Source organism: Netta rufina (assembly GCF_964035555.1).
Source record: "Netta rufina genome assembly, chromosome: 31".
NCBI classification, from domain to species: domain Eukaryota; kingdom Metazoa; phylum Chordata; class Aves; order Anseriformes; family Anatidae; genus Netta; species Netta rufina.
This window is the reverse complement of record NC_140155.1, coordinates 2,294,417-2,314,938: the sequence shown is the minus strand read 5'-3', so window position 1 is coordinate 2,314,938 and position 20,522 is coordinate 2,294,417. Positions and strand designations below refer to the sequence as shown.

The following is a 20,522-nucleotide window of genomic DNA, read 5'->3' as shown; positions in this document are numbered from 1 at the left end:
GTCATCAATTTTGTTTAGCTAAAATATGAACCAGCCACCCTGGACTCAGTTTTGGACACTGGATGGATTCAGAAACTTCAGTCGAAAGAGGTGCTTTGTGGTTTTAATAGGATTTTCCAAGGGGGTGTGATGTGTAGGGGCTGCTCCAGAGTGGGATATGGGGCTGGTACCCACTGATGGTCCCTTGGGGCATCTCTTGCCCAGGAGAATGCATCTAAGATGCACACTTAGTGGGGGGAAGACTACATGCAAAACCCCTTCCCATGAGACTGGGGCTGAAGGGCACATTTATGCTCCTAAAATTAGCATTAGGATCCATTTCCTGTATGTGAACCCAAAGGACACATTCTTTAAAATCCTCAGTCCCTCCAGAATAGGGTTAATGCAACTAGACTGTATATTGGGAATAAACCCTGGGGGTTGCTGTAAAGTTTGAATACAACCCTGGGATTTATTATTATAATTATCGTTGTTGTTGCTGTTGGGGGTGGGGGGGTGTCTCTTTGCAAGATGTACTAAGTCAAAAAAAAAAGAAAAACAAAAAAAAAAAGGATGCCAAGGACCATGCACAAGGCTGCATCTCAAGAGCAAAGCCAAAGATTGGGATCAGAACGGTTTCTCCTCCCGGCCTGGCCTTGCAGGGATCTGCCATGGGTAGGTGCTGGGGGGGGCTGGGGCTTTGTGTAGGGCCCCCCGGAGGGATGCTTCTGCCCATTGTGTCAGCCCCGGCCATCCCGGCCCCATTAACTTCCCGATGGCCCATCCAGGCAGCTGCCCAGGGGCTTAACCCTTTCCTCCCAAACTCATCCAGGACATTTGCCGTCATTGCAAATTCATGTGCATGCACAACCCACCCCCCAACCCCCTCCCAAAATAACTTTCTTCCCCCAAAATGTTCCAGAGGCAGCACCTTCTCCAGCACAAACCGCAGTCCCCAAAATCCATTTTCTTCCCAAATTAAGTTTTTTGCCAGCCATGAACATTTTGTTTTTTTTCCAGCTTTCTCAAGACTCTTCAAGGTGCTTATCTTCGTGTCAAGGAGTTAAAACTATGTCATCACTGGAACCTCATCTATACTCCCTCAAATATAGGTTCATCTGCCCAAACAGCTTTATTTGGGCTTCTCCCCACTGCCTCCAGCTCCTTTTCTAACCCCACACCAGTACTTTCCCTTTGGTGCACCCTTTGGTGCAGAAGATGGAGCCTGGAGTGAAAATCAGCCGTTTTCCCATGATTTGATGACAAAACACAGAACCATTCAGCTGAAGAAAAGAAAAGAAAAGAAAAGAAAAGAAAAGAAAAGAAAAGAAAAGAAAAGAAAAGAAAAGAAAAGAAAAGAAAAGAAAAGAAAAGAAAAGAAAAGAAAAGAAAAGAAAAGAAAAGAAAAGAAAAGAAAAAGAAAAAACTTCCTCTTTTATTTCCTCATTGTTTTCTCTGTTTGTAGCCATTTATGGAAGCTTTCTGGACATGTCCCAGTGCCAAGGGGACACTTTGCATCTGAGGAGATGGGATGCCCCATGACTCTGCAAGTGCATAATCTTGTATGCCATTGATTCTCCCCACCCAAACCTGCCTATAATTGAATTTTTGTTCCCCCCCCCCTCCATTTCTTTAGAGAATACAGTAGGCAAGATCCTCCCCTAGTGGCTCTTTTAATGCTACCTGTTGCTCAGCTAGCATTTGGCTTCTTTGCTCACTTATTTTGAGGCTTTTGCTACCCCCTTAACTACAAGACTGGGCTTTCTTTGTTCTGCAAACACCTCCCAGGGTTTTGGTTGAGGATTTTCCCTGCAAATGAAGGCCCCCTTTGCACACAGCTTTTGCTTGGCTGTGAAGCTGGCACTAACTGCAAAGCTTTTGAGGGGGGGAGTTAATAGGGTGCAATATGGAGCAGCAGCTCCTGAAGGATTGGGGAGCCAAGAACAATAACCCAGCCATAGCCCCATCCCATTCCCAATAAAAGAGTTAGGAGGCAGAGGAATTTAAGGGGAAAGAGGGATGGGAGACAATCAGATCAAAGAGAATGACTGTTTACGTTAAAAAATGCCATTAACTATACTAACCATATTACCTGAAGCTGCAGTGTATAAACTCAAAGTGATGGATCATGGCTTGACCTCTGTCTTCTCCATTTGCAACCCAGCGTGAGCCACCGGCAGCTCCTTCTGGATGCTTTCCTCTCATTTTTCCCTTTTCAACAAAGGGAGAGTAAAATTCCCCGTCTAAATCACCCACAAAGGTGTCACCAGCCAAAAACGCCATGAGGACACCTTTATCTAAGTAGCATCTCTCGTACACACAGGTGAGTTCAATGCAACGCTTGGAGGAGCAGCAGGTGTCAGAATGGTGCAGAAATTGTCTGGAAATGCACAATAACCACCACCACCCACTCAAGAGGCCACATTTCACAGGACTGGCAGGAATGGAGACAACTTGAAAAAGAAGGTGGAAGTGCACAGCTCCTTCTTCTCAGCCTCACAACCTGCCATTGGCATGGTGGGGTTTTCCTTCCATACATCAGGTGGGTGCCAGCACCCTTGTTGGTTTAGTATCCATGCATAGCCAAGGGTTGCAAATGAGAACTTCTGGGAGGAAGCAGCTGGCTTGGGGACGCCAGCTTAGGAGCAGCAAAACCCTTAGCTACTGTTACTATGCAGAGCAGGAGCTGAGATAGTTCTGCTGAGGTGGATGGGGATGTGCAATCATGGATGGAAGACTCCTGGGCCACCACAGTAGCACGATACAACTGGAAGAGTCTTGGGCACTTATAGACGACAGCAGGGATTTCACAACCTTGGTCACACCCTGCCCTCTGGTGTGCATGAGGTCTTTTGCCCTGTGGAGAGGCTCTTCAAGGGGAAGCATGAAGGGAGCAGAGGTTCCTCCATGCCGGGGACATGCGGGGCTGGAAGAGGTGACATCAGGCTGAGTTGGGCAATTGGTCCCACGCGGAACCAGGGACGGATCTTCTCCCCGCTCAACGGGGCCAGCGGGAAACTAAAGAGCAGGTCTTGGTTGTCAGCATTGAAAAAGGCTACTTTCTGTCCCTCAAAGTCCAAGTAAACCCTAATCATCCGGGGCACCTGGGTGAGGGTGAGAGCTGTGTGGTCAGGAGATGTCAGAGCCCAGTACTTGCCATTGCAGTGGAAGAGGGCCAAGATACCATCTTGCGGAGCGGGGTTGATCCACCCCTTCCTCTTCATGGACTCCCTGGCCACCCCCATTGCCCAGACCCCCCCTTTCTCTGTCCCCACATCCACCTCCCAGAAGCATCTCCCCGAGATAAATCTCTCCTGGCCCAGGACACAGTGGTAGGTGTCGTATCTCTCAGGATTATCAGGCATGGGTTGCCGCACGTCTCCTCGCCGCACCTTCTTCCCATCCGTGGAGAGGATGAGTTGGGGGTGTGCCGTGTCCGCATCCAGAGTGACGTGCACTGCAGGGAGAGAGTCAGATGAGCCTTTGGGATGTATCCAGAGTGGCTCCGAGCTAAGATCTTTCCCCTTGCAGAAATGCGTTGAGACCTCACATGCTCAATGGTCAAAGCTTGGTGGTCTGTCTTAACTCCAGCGTGGTTCCTGGGTGCTCTTTGGGAGCTGCTTCTGGTGGGTGGGTGGGATGTGGCTGCCCCCTCTCAGGAGCTGAGTTTGCAGTGTGAATGTTGGCCACAAACCCAAACACAATTAATTTAGGGGTAGCCTTAATAAATAATTGGGTCTGTCTCTCAGGGAGGAACCAAGACCCAGTGGGTCTGGTTGGAGATGCAATGAGTTTACCCATTCTGCAACCCTATAGGGAAGGGAAGGGAAGGGAAGGGAAGGGAAGGGAAGGGAAGGGAAGGGAAGGGAAGGGAAGGGAAGGGAAGGGAAGGGAAGGGAAGGGAAGGGAAGGGAAGGGAAGGGAAGGGAAGGGAAGGGAAGGGAAGGGAAGGGAAGGGAAGGGAAGGGAAGGGAAGGGAAGGGAAGGGAAGGGAAGGGAAGGGAAGGGAAGGGAACTTATTTAGTGGGACAGAAGAGGTGGGAAAGGACACAGAAAGCATCAGACCAACGATGGTGTGGAGGCAGAGACTCAAGGACAGGCAAAGCATGAAGCCAAGGTACCTTCTTCCACTGGGACAATAGTATTTCTCCACCCTGAAACGAAACACACATGATCACAAGTGGGCTCTTTGGTGGAGAGGGATGTTGGAGGCTTTGGACCACTGGCTCCCAGGGCTGCACAACAGCCCCAGGCATGCTTCAGGTTCATTTACTTGAATGTGATTTCATTTGCAAAACTGGTGCAGCCTACACGGTGTGGGGATGTATCAAAATGAGAACAGTGCTTTCTCCTTTCTGGTCCAATTCATAATTCATCTTTTTTTTTTTTTTTTTTTGAATTCATCAATTCATCATTTTCAGTCCCCCAGGTAGTGTTTTGTAAGCAGCGTTGGTGGGGTCATGGTACTAAAATTGAGTAAATCCCTCCACCCACAAACATGCTGTTTGAGATAGCCTGATGCTATGATGGGGGGGAAGAGCAAGGATTAAACTTACGTAGTTCTGCAGCATGTTTCTCTAAAACAGAAAAACAAAATGAGCATGTTGTTAGTAGAAGCATTTGGGTCAAAACCCTACACATGGATCCCTACATATCCACCAAACCCAGGGGTATGTTCAGAGGTGCTTTTACAGTGCTAGACCTCCCATATCTGCCCAGGCAGAGACACAGAGCCAGGGAAAAGCAGATGAGACATAGCTATATGTAAAATTGACTTGAAGAAAGGATTTTGTGCACCCCACCGGGATGGAAGCAATTGGCGGGGTTGGTGCCACCATCATTTCTCTTTGACGGCCTCTGAGAAATTAAACTTAGATGAAGAAAGTTAGGGAAAGCTCTTCTCCCTTGTCCTAGGGCTTTAGTTGGTGGAAGAAGCAAAAGAACACTTACGTATTTCCATATCACGTTCCCCTGGGGGAGAAAAAAGACAGGAAAAAAATAAATAAATGGGATTGCTAGAAAGCACTAACTTGGTTCTGGCAATGCATCCAGGCTCTGGTCTGGAATTTGCTCTTTTCCTACCCAAAACATGGGTAATTGAGCTGTTGGAAAGTTATGCAGGTTTGGGGGAAAAAGCTTAATATGACTGTCCTAAGTGGGATTTTGATGGACGGCCTGCTTTAATTTGAAGGAAAGGGTTTCTTTATCTCACTTGCATGCCATTTCTGCTAGAAGTGTTGCCATTAAAGCTAGCTATTACTTTAACACAGGAAAGAAGCAAGTTCATGTGTTTATTGCTTTCTTGGATTGCTTTTTGGCAACAAGGTATAACTCTTTACTTTATTAATCTGAAAAGAAGGAAACTGGCCTCTTGAAAACCATACAGTTCACCAAAGATATAATTTAACTACCATAGACGTGCTATAGAGGGACTTCAGGAACCACAACCCATTCAATCAGAGATTTATTATATCAAGCAAAAAGGGATCTCGTCTTCCCTAAAGTCACTTACCCAAACTGGCCAGTTCAGATGAAGTCACGCACTTTGTTTGTTCCCCAAGACACCAGCAAAAGCACTGCTTCCTCCCCACTTCCTTTCCCCAACTCTCATAATGCAATTAAACAGGCATCCGGATGTAAGGCTCATTCTCCCTGCAGGATTACCCACAAAGACAGAAGAACCATGGTACTTACGGATTTCTGCACTGCGTTTCTCTGAAAGCAAAAGCAGAAAGAAACATGTGAGCGGAACCTTCTTTTCTGACAGATAAGCCATGGGGGGACTGTTGGCAACAAAAATCTGCTTGGGGTACAGAGAATTGTAAAACTTCTTAACATTAATAAAATATCTGACAAATCTCGGTATCTGCAAGAGGAAGAAAAAATAAAAAATAAAAATAAAAAATGAAAGGACTTTTTCTATTATTTTTATGTGAGTGTACTTTCAGAATTTAAATGAAATCTGCCCAGTTTATTTCCTCTATTCCTCAGAATTATTTCACGTGGCTTTTTGTTGTGAAATTAGCCTGCAACCACTGTTATCAAAGCAGAATGTAGGAGATGCACACAGACACAAGACCAAGCAATGCCCAACCCTCTTCTGGTGGAAAAAAAAAAAACACAAAAAACATCCCCTTTGAAATGTGAAATGACAGTTTCTCTTACCAAGTTCTGTGGTGTGTTTGGCTGTAAGAAAGAACAAAGAAAGTGGCACAGATTAAAGGATTTCTTCCACAATAATAATAATGCAATAATCTTGATAATATATCAAGATAATATATCAAGATTATTGATTATTAAGTTAACATATCAAGATTATTAATAATCTTAATAATATATCAAAATTACAGAATATCCAACTCAGGGTATTCTATGATTCTGTTGATGGAGATTTTCAGTTCAGATCTGCACTGAATATCAGGACTGTTTTGTTTTGTTTTGTTTTGTTTTGTTTTGTATTGTTTTTTTCTCAGCCAGCACTGGTGTGGTTTATTGTGACATTGCCTCCCCATGGTTTACATAAGGGACTCCGGTAGTCTTACAGCGGGCTTATAGTGCCACCTGAAGGGTGGCATTTTCAGAATATTTCCACAGGAGAGGGGTCTAGCAAGTAGTGTCTCAAAGGTATAGGGCATTTCAGTTTGGTCTTAGGAGCCACAACCCCTTCTTGCAGTTTCCTAATGCCTTACCTTGTAGCCGATAAAATATCAATGGCAAGAAAATCAGCAAAGCCAAGCAGACGGCCAGGATAGCAAAGAAAGTTACCATCCAGGGAGAGACCTCTGGGAAAATAGCATCTGAAAGGGAAAATGGCCAAGGTGGAGTTAGTGCAGACATGGAATGCATTTATGTGCGTGGGTGTGAATGCAGCTACACAAACACGGTCATGCTATGTGCTTACATACAATTAGTGTAATGTGAGACCATAACAAATACAAATGGGAAAAAATCTTTAAAAAATGATCCAAAACATTTTTGTATTTAATGTCCTGAATACATGGAATAGTGGTATCTTGCAAGTGCTCATTCTCCTTCTCCTTTGTGCACCATCATCTTTGTTGAAATATTTAGACCAGAGGCTGCCATACTTTTATAAAAAATCTTTGCTTCAGAGCTGGCTCTGAAGAAAACTTAGCTGAAATGGACATTTTATTTAAAAAGTTCAGAAAATCCCTGATTTGATCCTTTGTGGTTCAGAAACCCCAGTTCAGTTCCTCCTCTATCTCGTCCTTTCCTTCTCCATCACACTCTTGTGTATGGAGTGTTGCACCTATAGGCACCAGAATAGGGGAGAAACTGGTCCCCTGTGTGTAAAATTAAGGGAAGAAAAACCTGGTTTGAGTTTTTAAAGCTTTAATTCTGGCGGCAGCTCACCTGATATGTAAATTGAGGAGTCCTTCTCCTGCGGAAGTCGAGTGTTCTGGACAGAACAGGACAGGTTTTGCTTTGAGTTTTTGTGGATGATGATTGTCTTTTCCACCTGGAAGAAGCCGTTCTTGTCTTGGGAGGTAGATTCAGTAAAGGAAGGAAGCTGCTGTCCCTGGAAATCTCTCCACAGCATCTCAGGCTTTGGGTACCAGCCAGCTGCTCGACATCCCACTCTGATTCCCCCATCTTGGTAATCCTCCACGGACAAAAGTGGGCTGGAACCTGAAACTAGCATGAAGCAGGCATCAGCCAGACCAACAGAAACACAAGGAGTGCCCATCCCAGAGAAGGGATTTTCAAAACCCTGAAAGCTTTTCCCTTTTCTTGACTGCTGCAAAAATAAGGCAGCACTGATAAAAGACACCCATTGTAGTTTCTGAGCTTGGGGTGGAATCCAATTATGTTCTTTACTCCTATTGTCCTCCTTCCTCAGGGGAAACAAAGGAACCCACACCTTTTCAACTTTTGGTTTCAGGGAAGGTTCAAGGCTGACCTATTCACCCCCAGCATCATCCTCGTGGTCAGAAAAGAGCCGTGAAATCAGGCCAACCTTCTGGTTCAGTCCATCCTACAGAGAGCAATGGCAGAAGGATGCAGCAGATGGACTGTACCCAGGATCTGCACCCAGACGGATAGATGCTCATCCTCTTTGCGAGTCTTCTGCATACTAAGAAATGCAAGACCTGTTGGGTTCAGGAGAAAAAAATCTCTATCTGGGACACAGAAGAGAGGTGTTTGGCTCCTCTCTGCTTGCAATAGCAATTCTCTTGAGCTGGAAACAGCTTGGTGCTTATCCCAGCCTTCCCTGGGAGCGATGTTTTAGGTCATGTCCCACCTTGAGTCAATTTGTGGACCATGTCCCTCATAGGACAATCTGCACAAGAATTTATCTTTGGCTACAGCTGTGCTGTCAAATAACTCTCCTGCTTCTTCCACAGGATCTCTTTTGAAGCAAACCAGCTGGAGGGCTGTGGTGTGAGATGCTTGGCCTGGGGCAGCCCAGTGTTAGCTGCTGCGTTTGAGGATGGTGCTGCTGGTTTTGTGAGGTTTCAGGGGTCTGGTGTTGGGAAAAGTCCCTTGTCTGGGGATTTTAGGCCATGTAGGTTGGGGAGCTGCTCATTAGGAGCTGGGCTATTATACAGGGGAAATAGAAAGGATTTCTAAGTCTTCATAGGGAAAATGGTTGAATCCAGAAGCCTTTCGCATAGGCAATCCTGCCTCTGGGGTCTTACCTGCTACTTTCAGCTCCAGAGTGGCTTCTTCATAAAAATTCCCATCTTTAATGAGACACTGGTACTGTCCCTCATCGCTCAGCCTGGTCCTGAGGATCCGCAAGGAAACGTTTCCATTGGAGACACCCCCTTTCAAAAACTCTGTCCTCCCCTGGTACTCGGGCATCTGGGAGGAGAAGTGGTCCTGCCCACTCTGGTAGAGATGCACATAGATGGAAAACCGGGAGCGGAACCACCTCACCTCCATGTGCTCGGCGTTCATCCTGGGGGAGAGGTGACAGGGCAAAACGACGTCCCCTCCCACGGTGGCCGTGACGGGGTGATCAGACCCCAGGACTTGGAACTGGGCTGCAAACAACAAGTTTAAAGGCTTCTGTTTGGGGTGGTGTTGGCACATCCAGGAGCAATCAGCAATCAAGCATAAGGCAGCAACACGATGGGTGCAAGGATTGGGGCACCCAGCATACACCTGCCATCAAAAGTGGGGCTGGAAAGCAGCCTAAAAAGATGGAATTAAGCCTGCTGAAATGAAAACACCAGCACATGCTGATGTGAGATGAAGCATCCAGCTGAAAGCTCCACAAACATTGGAGAGAACATAAAAGAGGGAGAAAGGACAGGTTTGGGGGCACAGGAATAATAAAGACAGAGCTTAGTGTCTGCTCTTTGGGGATGCTCACTTCTCCACACCCTCCACCCTCCTGCCCCATATGGAGGGCATCCCCCACTGATGATGGTGGATTCCCCTAAACACATCTGAAGTGATGCTCCCCAGAGTTGTACCCCAGCAGATTTGCTATTTATCCCACCTAGCTTTTAAAATGGGCTTTCAATAAGGTGCACAGCTTCTTCTTCCCCGTCACTGGGGCTATTTAGGAGATACGTGGATATGGCACTAGGAGACGTCGTTTAGTGGTGGGACACAGGGGGTCATGCTGATGACTTGATGATCCTGAAAGTCTGTTCCAACCTCTTATGATTCTCACTGTCTCCTCCTAAATGACCTCGATGGAAGGTTTAAGTCATATTTGGTTGGGGTCAAAAGCCCTGAGTTACAGAGCAGGGCTAGAAGCACTGTTGGTTTCTTAATGTCTACCTAACAAACTGTTCCCACGGGCAACTTCTCAGTGTATATCACTTTTCTGTAGTATTATCAAGCCAATTATAGATATAAAAATATATAGCAAATGACAGATTCCATAAAAGAGGCAGAAGGAGATCCTTACCACAATCCAGCTTGTGAACATGAAAACCAAAGAAAATTGTGGCACAAGCCAGGACAAAGCTGCTGCAAAGGAGGCAGGAGGAAACCAACATCTTCACATCCACCTTCACTGGGAAGAGACGAACAGCAAAAAAATATATATATATAAATCAGTGAAATGAGTATAAAGATGAGCATGGTGCAAAGAACATCAATATGAAAAGGTTTTCCTAGGGGAAACTTGATTGCGAGAACCTGCAGAATGAGGCAATAGTTAAAAAAAAAAAAAAAAAAAAAAGACTGAAGGTCAGGTAGCTCCTCCTGTATGGGCACCATTCCCAACTTTCCAAGGGAAAAAAAAAATAAAAAAATTTGGTGTCCACGATGTTCCTGGTCCTGCAGACTGGGCACTGCTCTCACATCTCTGCAAGGGCTCAGCCTCCCTTGGAAGGGAGTTTTTTTTGGGGGAAAAAAAGACATTTTCTCCAGTCTGTGATGCTCCTTAGAACAAGGGGGAAAACCTGAAATTGAAATACTCTTTAAGAGGGTGGGGGATACAGAGAGAAAAAGCCTTCTTCTTGCTCCTGTATGTCTCCAGGATGTGGTGACACCAGGTAAAGCTGCAAAATAGGGGTCACATTTTTTTTTTGGGGGGGGGGGCACCCAGAAGGAGGGTGACCCATGATGGATGCCACAGGTGGGGACCTAATTGGCTGCAGCTTGAAAATAACTCATCCCAGATTCAGGCCCAGCTGGGGTCCTGTATTGCTAGGGATCCCCAAGCCCCCCATAGCTTCTTGACCTCCCCCCTCCCCCCAATCCTACATAAGAAGCAGGGGGTAATCCAAACCCCAGGACCCTGCCATACCTCTCCTGAACCCATCCAGACCGCTGCTCCCCGGGGTGGAGGAAGCATCGCAGCTTTGTACCGCAGCCCTGCCCCGCTTTCAGCTTGCTGGGGGCTAAGAAGGGGGGGTGGGATGGGTCAGAAAACCCCCGAGGCAGTGAGGACATAGGCAAGTTCCTGCCAGCTTCCCCAGCTCACCAAAATTACCCTCTGCTTCCTACTTTCTGAGCACAAAGGGTGGAGCTGAACCCGAGAGCCGGAAACCCATGGCTTGCATGGGAGCCTCAGAGACACCCTCCCAAGGTGCCGGAAACCTCATGCACTGCAGCAAGTGCTTTGCACACATCTTCGTGCCTGCCACTGGTGCAGTAAAAATGCACAGCCAAAAGTGATGCATTAACACCTAGGTGACACTTTTGCAGAGAATAATGCTGGGATGCATATGCACATGTGCTTCTATGAGTGCCTGGGTGCACCCATGTGTATGTGCACAACCCAGGAGCTACAAATATTAGGGATGCAGCCAACTTGGGTCTCCTGCACACTCCAAAACCTCACACTCCTGCTGTCCCCAAAAACACCCTCCTGTTCTTTTGGGGATGCTGCTCATGGGGGGTATCAGGGGTGGTGCACTGGGATCCAGCTGGGTTGGAGTTAATTATCTTCCAGCAGCCCCATGGTGCTGTGCTGGGGTAAATCAGTGCTGATAATGCTTGGATAGGCTGTTTGCACTGTGTCAAGGTCTCCTTTGATTCTCATTTAAACAAGGGGATGCAAGCAGGCTTGAGCTAACCACAGAAATATCATTCTCAGCTTTGAAACAGAGAGGAGGAGTTTTAGAGGGGCAAAGTTTGCTTGAGAGCTGCCCAGGCACACATCTACCCATGGGAAGCGGTGAGTGGCCTTCGCAACAGTTTTCTTCTGCCTTTTTTTTTTTTTTTCCTAGTTTCTTTAATTTCTTTCTTCCGCTTCTCCTTTCCTTATGGAGCTATTTTTATCTTGGCCCCGGGTGGGATGCGGTCAATCTGCTGTGGGGGGAGGGGGGGTAGTGGAGGAGGAGGAGGAAGGAAGAGAAAGAGGAGGAGTGGGAGGGAGTGGTGGTGGGGGAGGAGGAGAAGAGGAGGAAGAAGAGGAGAAAAGGGGGATGGAGGAGGAGGAGGAGCTGCCTGGGAGGTGGGCAGCAGAGAGCCCCCACTGAGCACCCCAGGACCCCCAGAGCACAGACCCAGCTCCCTGCAGCCCACACATCCCCTGAAGCTGAAGGTGGGAGCCCAGCAGCACGCATGCTTTCTCCCATAAGGTCTTCTCTCCCAGATGGGGAGGAAGAGGAGGCACTGGCCAGAAGCCCCTCGGGCAGATGGATAGTGGGGGGGGACGGGGATGATGGAGCCTCAACCCCAAGGCACTGCCCATCGTTGTCACTGCTCCTTGCTGCAGTGGCACCACCTGGGGCTGAAGGGCAGTCTGGATTTGGGAGCAGGAGTCCTAACCATAAGGTTGGTTTGATCTGGTTCTTGGGGTCCCAGGAGTTCCTGTTATCTGGAGGCCTAAGCGCAGCACAGGCACATGTAGCACATATTAAGCAATGAGTGTTGCCTACATATTCATTCTTAATCGCTCTCTAATTTCTAATGCCATATTTCAGGGATCTGCAGCTAAACTTTGTGGGATGGGGTTCTTGCATCTCTGTCTTTGTTCCTACAGCTGACGACAGCCCGGAGGATGAGAAGGGGGAAAAAACAGAGACACCGAACGGAGCTGAGATACATTCGGGATGATCCAAGGGGAACTCAGCCCAGAAGGCAAACCCAACACTACAGTGTCAACCACAGGAAAGCTCCAAGGAACCACGTGGAGAAGTGAGGCCGGAGCCCCATGGCCACTGGTCACTGAGGACAGGTGAAAGCCCAAAAGGCTGCCGAGGGGATCCCACAGTGGGGAGAACCTACAGCAGCAGTGAGGCCAGAAGGCCAGGAGGCATGGCACACAGAGCCTCCTATGGGTGTGCAGACTGTGGGAAAACCTTCAGCATGAGATCGTTCCTCGTCCCCCACCAGAGGATCTACACTGGGGAGAAGACCTTCACGTGCCACAAGTGCAGCCACTACTTTTGGCCTACTGTGAGGCCGCTAGAATCCACTAGATTCCAGGAAGAGTCCTTATTTTGCCTCGAGGGTGGAAGAGGAGGCTCATATGATATCCTAGAGTGTCCTCGGAGGACTCTAGGGCATCCTAGAATGAACTGGGGGTCACTGGGAGGCTTTCCGGGGAAGCTAGAGGGCACTGGGGGGCACTGGTAGACCTACAGATGATCTAAAGTGCAGGGGAGGACTACAGGCGCCCTCCAGTGTGCGCGAGAGTGCACTAGAGAGCCCTGCAAGGCCTCCAGAGGCCATTAGATTCCTGGAAGTGTCTTTATTTTGCCTCGAAGGTGCAAGAGGAGACTCTGTAGGACATCCTTTGCTTTGCTTTTCCTTGTGCTACTTTCCTTTGCTTTGCCTTGCTCTGCTTTGTCTTCCCTGGCCCTGCTTTGTTTTGCTTTTCCTGGCTCTGCTTTGCCTTTCCTGGCCCTGCTTTCCTTGGTTTTCTTGGCTCGGCTTTGCTTTGTTTCCCTTTGCTTTTCCTGTGACACACAGAAACAAATTTTACAGCTCGAGGAGAGTTATAAAGCAGGTATGTTTATTTCAGCACTGGGTGCAAGGGGGATCACTCCTCCTAACTTGCACACCAAGGGTTACTACCAGGGTGCTTATATTGATGAGATATATACATATTCATTTCACTTCCCCCCCACCTCACCTCACCCCACACACATGTAAATCTCTTGTATGTTCATTACTTATCCAAAGAATCATTAACACAGGTTCCTGCCCCTATTTGCATGCACCCTAGAGTCCTCGGGTGGTCATCCAGCATACTCTGGTGGTCTTTTGATAAAGGCCAGAAGTCTTTCTCACTGCTAAACTTTTGACCCTTCCTGTCATTTACAGACTTCAGCAGTCCAGGTCAGTTCTTGCTGGTTACCTTTAGGGTCATCCTGTTCTTGTGGTCAGTATACAACATACTTCCTGTTTCAATCCTGTCCTTGTGGTTGATTTACAAAATACATCTGTGTTAGTGTGTGGTGGTTTTACTTAGGTGGGCAGCTGAGTTCCACCACGGCCGCTCTCTCACTCCCGTTCCTCAAAGAGGAAGGGGGAGAAAATAGGACACAAAGAGCTCAAAGTTTGAGATACGGATGATTTAATTAAAGGGAAAAGGGAGAGGGAAACAAAAGGGGGGGGGGGGAGGGAAAAAAAAAAAAAAAAGCAAAGGCAGCACAGAAGCACAGAGAAAGAAAAGTAATTACTCTCTACTTCCTATCAGTGAGTGACATTCGGCCATGTCCTGGGAAGCCGGGCCTCAATATGCGTAGCGGTTGTTCAGGAGAACAGACACTTCCACAACAAGAGCACCCCCCTCCCCTTCCCCTTTCCCACTTTTTATTGCTGAGTGTGACATTATATGGCATGGAATACCCTTGTGGTCGGTTTAGGTCAGCTGCCCTGGTGATGTCCTCTCCCCATCATCTTTGAAGTCTCTTTTACTGCACATCTGCAAGGGTAGGGCGTCCTGCAACTCCCCTGCTCCAGGTAGAACCCAACTGTCCAGTGCCCCACATCTCTCTACAGTTCTTCTCGCACTTTTCTCATGTTCCTCATTCCCAGCGTCCATCTACCTGGGGCCCCCTGTACCAGGCATGCCATTCCCACTGTCCATTGTGGCGGTATCCCTGACACCCCCATGCCTGGCAGGTCAGGAGGAAAGTGAGGATGCACCAGAGAGCAGCTTGAGGAGAGAGCCTGGGCCTCCAATTATTTCAGGGAGCTCTGTGGCAGAAGCCTTTGCCAGGGGGACCCTTCCTCTTCCAGCTCTCATCCTCTCTTCACAGGAGAGATGAGGAGGTTAAAGATTTAAAGGTATGACTAGATGATCTTAGAGGTCTTTTTCAACCTGAATGATTCTGGGATTCTGTGTTCCAGTCCCAGCATTTTGCCCCAGCATTGCTGGCTCCTCTTTCACTTGGTTTCCACCAGGACCCCCAGGGCCTTTGCAGAGCTCCTTTCCAGCTGGGTGGCCCCCAGCATGTCCTGGTGCCTGGGGTTGTTCCTCCCAGCACAACCAAGCACAACCTAAGACCTCCCCAGCTATCCCAAGATCTCCCTGTGACCCCCCACAAGAGCCCATTTTGGGGTATTTGACCCCTGCCAGCACTCCCCACAAGCACACACACAGTGCCCCCCCCCCCCCCCACACACACACACACTGTATCTCCACCCATGTCACTCGTCTACACCTACCCAGGTTCCCCTGCCCTGGATGCCTGGGTCCCTTCCTGGATGCTGGCACAGATGAATGGATGGATGGACGGACACAGACGCATGGCATGCATTGGCAAATTTTGCATCATCCCAGAGGCCCCCTTGAACATACCAAATTGTTTTCTTTCTTGTTCATCCCTCTTGTATTGGTTACAGTCCTGCTCAGGCCTCACCAGGACCATGGGGTGGGGGGAGTGATGAAGACATGGAAGGAGGGAGGGAGGAATGGTTGGAAGGAGAGAAGGAGAGAGGCATGAACAGAGGGAGGGGTTTGTGTTAGGGCCACCACAAAATCCATCTCCTCTCCACAGCCTTCTCCACCATCATGCCCTTCCTATCCCACTGTCCCCTGTTTCTGTGTCCTCCACTACTGTCCCCACATCCCCCATCCCCATGATTTCCACTGCTGCTCCCCCATCCCCTGTCCCTGTGTCCTCCACTGTCACATCCTGGCACCCCTTTTCCTTGTCTTTCTGTGTGCTCCTTGCCCTGTGGGTGGCCCTGGCCGTGGTCTTACGGGAGCTGTGGAAAACCGTGGAGCCCTCCAGAAGCCGGGGCAGGAGAGAAGTCCCAGCAGTGTGGCACAGCCCCCGGCCAGCACAGGCGTAGAGCAGGGGATTTAAGGCACTGCTGAGGAAGGCCAGGGCAGTGGCTGGTGGGCGGATGGCCCTGGCGACCCTGTTCAGGGGCCCATTGCCCTTCTGCAGCTTTGCCACCACCTCCAGCAGGCTGGCGATGTGGTAGGGTCCCCAGGTGACAGCGAAGGCGACCACCACAGCGGCCACAAGCCCCAGCGTGCGGCCCCGCCGTGCCAGTCGTGTGCGCCGCAGCCGCTGCAGCAGCAGCCCATAGCCAGCAGCCACAGCAGTCAGTGGCAGGGCCCAGCCCAGCCCTGTCTCCAGCAGGTTGTGAGTCACCAGCCAAGCAGTGGAGCTGTGTTTCCGCTTGCAGTGCCCATCCTCCACATGCCGGAAGGCGATAGAAGGAGTAGCCAGTATCAATGCCACCAGCCAGGTGACCGCCGCGGCCCCGTGGGCCAGTTGGGCAGCGCGGTCACCCGCCACTACTGCCGCCGATGGCCGGGACACCACCAGGCAGCGGTGCAGGCCAAGCAGGGCGATGAGGAAGACGCTGGCATACATGGCGGCAGCACAGATGTAGTTGCAGCCACGGCAAGCAGCCAGGCCCAGGTCCCAGCGACCGGTGCTCAGGAAGCGGATGTAGACAGGGCCGGTTAGGAGGGTGGCCACATCGGCCAGAGCCAGGTGGAACACCAGCAGCATGGGGATGCCACGGCGACGGGTGGCTGCGCAGCTCCACAACACAAGGGCATTCCCTGGCAGCCCTATGACCATCGCTGCGGACAGCAGGGTCAGTCCCACTGCTGCGCTGGGGATGGGGGTGGCTGTCCCATTGGAGGAGGGTGTGGACATCGCAGTGGGAGCTGTGGGGATGGAGTTAACCGGTGTCACCCAGAGCAAACTCAGCCATCCCTGCATCTCCCCATCTCTCCATTCCCCTCCTCCAATACTGCCATTCCCTAGAGCCCCTCCCTTCCTCATCTGTCCCTCTTTCCTTCTCCCCACCCTCTGAGACCTCCTCTTCTTCTTTCCTTTCTACTCTCATCTCCTCCCCTATATCTTGGCATCACACAGACCTCCAAGCTGACTCCCAGACCTCCCAGTGGCCAGCCACACCACCAAAGTTATTCCCCCAAACATCCCAGTTGACCCCTTAGACGTCCCAGTTTTCCACCCCACCCTTCCAGTTCCCATAAACCTCCCAGTCACATTCCAAACCTGCGAGTACCCCCACCTCACGGATATTCCATGTGATCCTCAAGAACTTTAGTTGTCCACCCATACCTCCCAGTCATCTCAAGAGTGCTCAGTGGCCCCCCAGACCTCCCACCCCCCCAGTACCTCAGCGCCTCACATGTCCCTCCCCAGTCCCTGGCGGGGGTGGTACGTCCTCGGTGCCCCTGTAGCCAGCAGTGGCCACAACGGTTGGGTGCTACTTCCCCTCCACTCAGCCCCAGTCAGGAAACACTCACGCAAGAGGAAGAAGGCAGGGAAACCACAGACAGGAAAGGGGCACGTGAAGAAGAGTGACACTGGGCCTTAGTTTTCCCCTGCCTGGACAGGAGCAGGAGGGGATGACACCACCAGCAGCATTGCCAACAGGTAGAAAGACCCTTCCAAAGGCCCTCCGGGAGAGGCTGTCTGCTTGTTCCATGGCTGTAGGGTTGTGTGTATGCAAGGTTGCATGGCTGCAGGCATGGTTAATCCACCTTCTCATCCTTTCCTTCTAAAAGCAGCAGAGCAAAAATGGCTGGCATTGCCTACTTCTAATCTTGATAGCCCTTGGTCAGTCAACAGCATGATGGGAATTTAATGGGAAAAATGAAGGGTGCTGTTGTCAGACATCTCTAGTCTTACCTCTCTGGGGCTGGACAATGGTATGACAAGAACCTGGGGGGTAAAAAGTCCTTCAGTGTGCTGGATAACAGAGGGTCACCACTGCCAATGGGTCTTTGTCTGGCTTGGGATTGTACCCCATCACACAATCATCTTGGTGGTTCCCGAATTTCAGGCTAGGACTCAAATGTTGGGACAGGCATGTGAAGGGCTGGACAGAGGGAGGGTGTGATGGATGAAGGGACAGATAAAGGGTGAAAGAATGGAGGCAGGGAGAGAGGCATGGAGGGAAGGCTCCAGGTGCCTAGCACAGAGGTGGGCAAGTCTACCAGCACAGCCACCCCAGCCACCTCCTGGAACAGCTGCGATTCTGCTGGGAGAGGGGGTAGGGGTGAGAGGAGATGAGGGATGCCACACACCACGGTGACCCCCGTGCTCAGGTGCCGCCCCTGGTCCCACCCGGGTTCCCTCCAGCAGAGCAAATCAAGCTTTGATCAAAGGTTGGTCTCTTCCACATGCCTTCTCCAATGGCTAATCAAAAGGTGAATCGACTGGCTGTTAGCTCAGGTAAAGTTTGTACATAGGGTTTTCTTTTCTGCTTGAAGGGAATTTTCAGTAAGCCTCCAAGAGCCGCACTACTGCTCTGACCCTTGCATCAGATTGATCAGTGGGCTCAGAAATTACTGAGAAAGGAACACATGCATGTGCACACAAAATTTTCCTACAGTTTCCTTAGGAAATGGATGAAGAAAGCTGCTTGCAACAAGAAGGGTGAACCAAACATGGTGATAGATTTTATGTACTTTTTAAGGTACTTTCAGTACTTAAAATGGGCTTAAAAAAAAAAAAAAAAAAAGATGGAATGAGTTTTTACAGGGGCGGATAGTGACAGAACAAGGGAGAATGGTTTAAAACTGTAGGAGGAGAGAATTAGATTATATGTTACGAGGAAATTGTTATTATATCATTATATCAAAAATATATATGTTATAGTGGATAACACACTAATGTCTTCAGCAGTAGCCCTTCTTGGGTGATGCCTTCACTGTGGGCCAGCAAGGTGAGAACATGCAGGCCCTTTATAGAACTGGTCTATATTACCAGTCAGCTTAGCAGCACCACTTTGCAAAGATGGGTCTGGTCTCTTCTCCTCTGTACCTTCTGCCTTTCCACCCCACATGGCGAGAGCAACCCCTGCTCATGGGTGATGGCAGATTCCTCAAAGGAATGAGGAGTGAGGCTGGTAGCACTGGTGACTACTTATTATGTCAGCAGCATTTTGCAGTACATATTACCAGGAAATCGATGCTGTGAGGGGGGAGCAACGTGAGAAAACCAACACAGTCACAACCAGCTTCACTGGAGAGGCATCATACTCATACAACAGCTTGGGTTGCCGTAAAGAGTATCGAATTCCAAGCCTCCTGCTATGCGAAGGGACAATTTCCACTAGGTCAGATTACTCAGAGCCCCATGCAACCTGGCCTTGAACACCTCCAGGGATGGGGCATCCACAACTTCTCTGGGCAACGCGTGTCAGTGCCTCACCACCCACACAGGAAAGATTTTTTTCCCAATATCTAATCTGAGCCTACCCTCTTTGAGTTTGAAGTCGTTCCTCCTTGTCTCATCAATACACTCCCTAATAAAGTGTCTCTCTCCTGCTTTCTTGTAGGCCCACTTTTGGTACTGGAGGGCTGCAACGAGGTCTCCCTGGACCCTTCTCTTTTCCAGGCTGAACACCACCAACTCCCTCAGCTTGTTGTCTTCATAGGCACATAGGTTTCCTAAACAGGTGTAGCAGCACATTTAGGAAGGGTGGTGGGGTTGTGTGCTGAACATGCCTCCCCCCCCGAAGCAAGCACTGGGCTGGAACTGACACCAGAAACAAAGCCCCCTTGCACCTTTCCTGTCCTTCCGTTTTTCATTTTAAGAAAGCAGGCCCCAATGAAAACACAAGCTCTGGGACAAATCAGGTATTTTATTCTTCCCCTTCCCTTTCCCCTTTCACACCCCCAAGAAAAGGCATTTTCCAGACAAGGGACGAAATGGTCAGTTTTATGAGGGTAGTCTCTTCCACAGGCCTTCTCAGAAATTACTGAGAGAGGAACTCATGCACACACACACACACACACACAATGTTTTTGCAGTTTCCTCAGGAAATGGGTTTTAAAAGCTGGTTGCTGCAAGAGTGGAAAGAGAAAACTAAGCATGGTGAGAGATTTTCTTTTGTCAGCAAGGAAAGAGCATCCAAAGCCCATGGGTGTAAGACCCTTATCTGGGTGGTGCCATGGATGCCTTCTCCTTTGGAAGCTCTCCCTTTGTCATGAGAAGCCTCTGGGGACTCCTCCATTCTCAAGGTCTCTCCCAGTGTGCAAGGTCTGAAAAAATCTCTTCCTGCAGGCAAGACACTTGTAGGGTCTTTCTCCCACGTGGATTCGCTGATATTTAAGGAGTTCATGCTGTGGCTGAAGCTCTTCCTGCACTTGGGGCGTTTGTAGCCCTTCTCCCCAGCATGCAGTCTGTCATGGGTGAGGATCTCCTAGCTCTGGATGTACCTCTTCCTGAAATCAAGGCGCTCTCCCCTCTGGGGGGTTGCTGTTATCTTCTAGGCAATGAGCTCCAGCTGAAGTTTTTCCCGTAATCCATGCAGACATGCTTTCTTCCTTTCTTTCTGTAGTGCTTTAACCCACACAGCTAAACACCACACAGCCGTTCGCTCACCCTCCCCCCTCCCTCTCTGGGATGGGGGAGAGAAAAGGGAAAGTAAAACCCGTGAGTTGTGATAAAGACAGTTTATTAAGACAGGAAAGTAATAATAACAATAAAAATAATAACAACAATGATGTTAATAGTACTACTAATAATAATGTGTACAAACAAGTGATGCACAATGCAATTGCTCACCACCTGCTGGCCGATGCCCAGCCTAATGCTGAGCAGTCCGACCCCTCTCGCCCGGCTAGACACCCCTATATATTGTTTAGCATGACGTCAGATGGTATGGAATACCCCTTTGGCTAGTTTGGGTCACCTCCCCTGGGTCTGTCCCCT

At 49.3% G+C, this 20,522-nt stretch overlaps 2 protein-coding genes across 2 annotated transcripts; both read right to left on the bottom strand.

Moving 5' to 3' along the window:
• Positions 1 to 2,453: 2,453 nt before the first annotated feature.
• LOC311220365 (butyrophilin subfamily 1 member A1-like) lies at positions 2,454 to 10,751 on the bottom strand. The gene is made up of 10 exons (XM_084303871.1): positions 10,712 to 10,751; positions 9,866 to 9,973; positions 8,640 to 8,987; positions 7,354 to 7,635; positions 6,669 to 6,776; positions 5,674 to 5,694; positions 4,930 to 4,950; positions 4,536 to 4,556; positions 4,101 to 4,133; positions 2,454 to 3,436 (listed from the first exon to the last, which is right to left on the bottom strand). Exons 2-10 carry the CDS (start codon positions 9,954 to 9,956, stop codon positions 2,799 to 2,801), a joined length of 1,563 nt encoding a protein of 520 aa, XP_084159997.1. The 5' UTR covers positions 9,957 to 9,973; positions 10,712 to 10,751; the 3' UTR covers positions 2,454 to 2,798.
• Positions 10,752 to 15,374: 4,623 nt separating this feature from the next.
• On the bottom strand, positions 15,375 to 19,277 carry LOC311220364 (leukotriene B4 receptor 1-like; the record flags this gene model as incomplete). Its single annotated transcript, XM_084303870.1, has 3 exons — positions 15,375 to 16,495; positions 17,490 to 17,522; positions 19,064 to 19,277. The coding sequence occupies 3 exons, from the start codon at positions 19,275 to 19,277 to the stop codon at positions 15,375 to 15,377; spliced, it is 1,368 nt and encodes a 455-aa protein (XP_084159996.1).
• Positions 19,278 to 20,522: the final 1,245 nt, after the last annotated feature.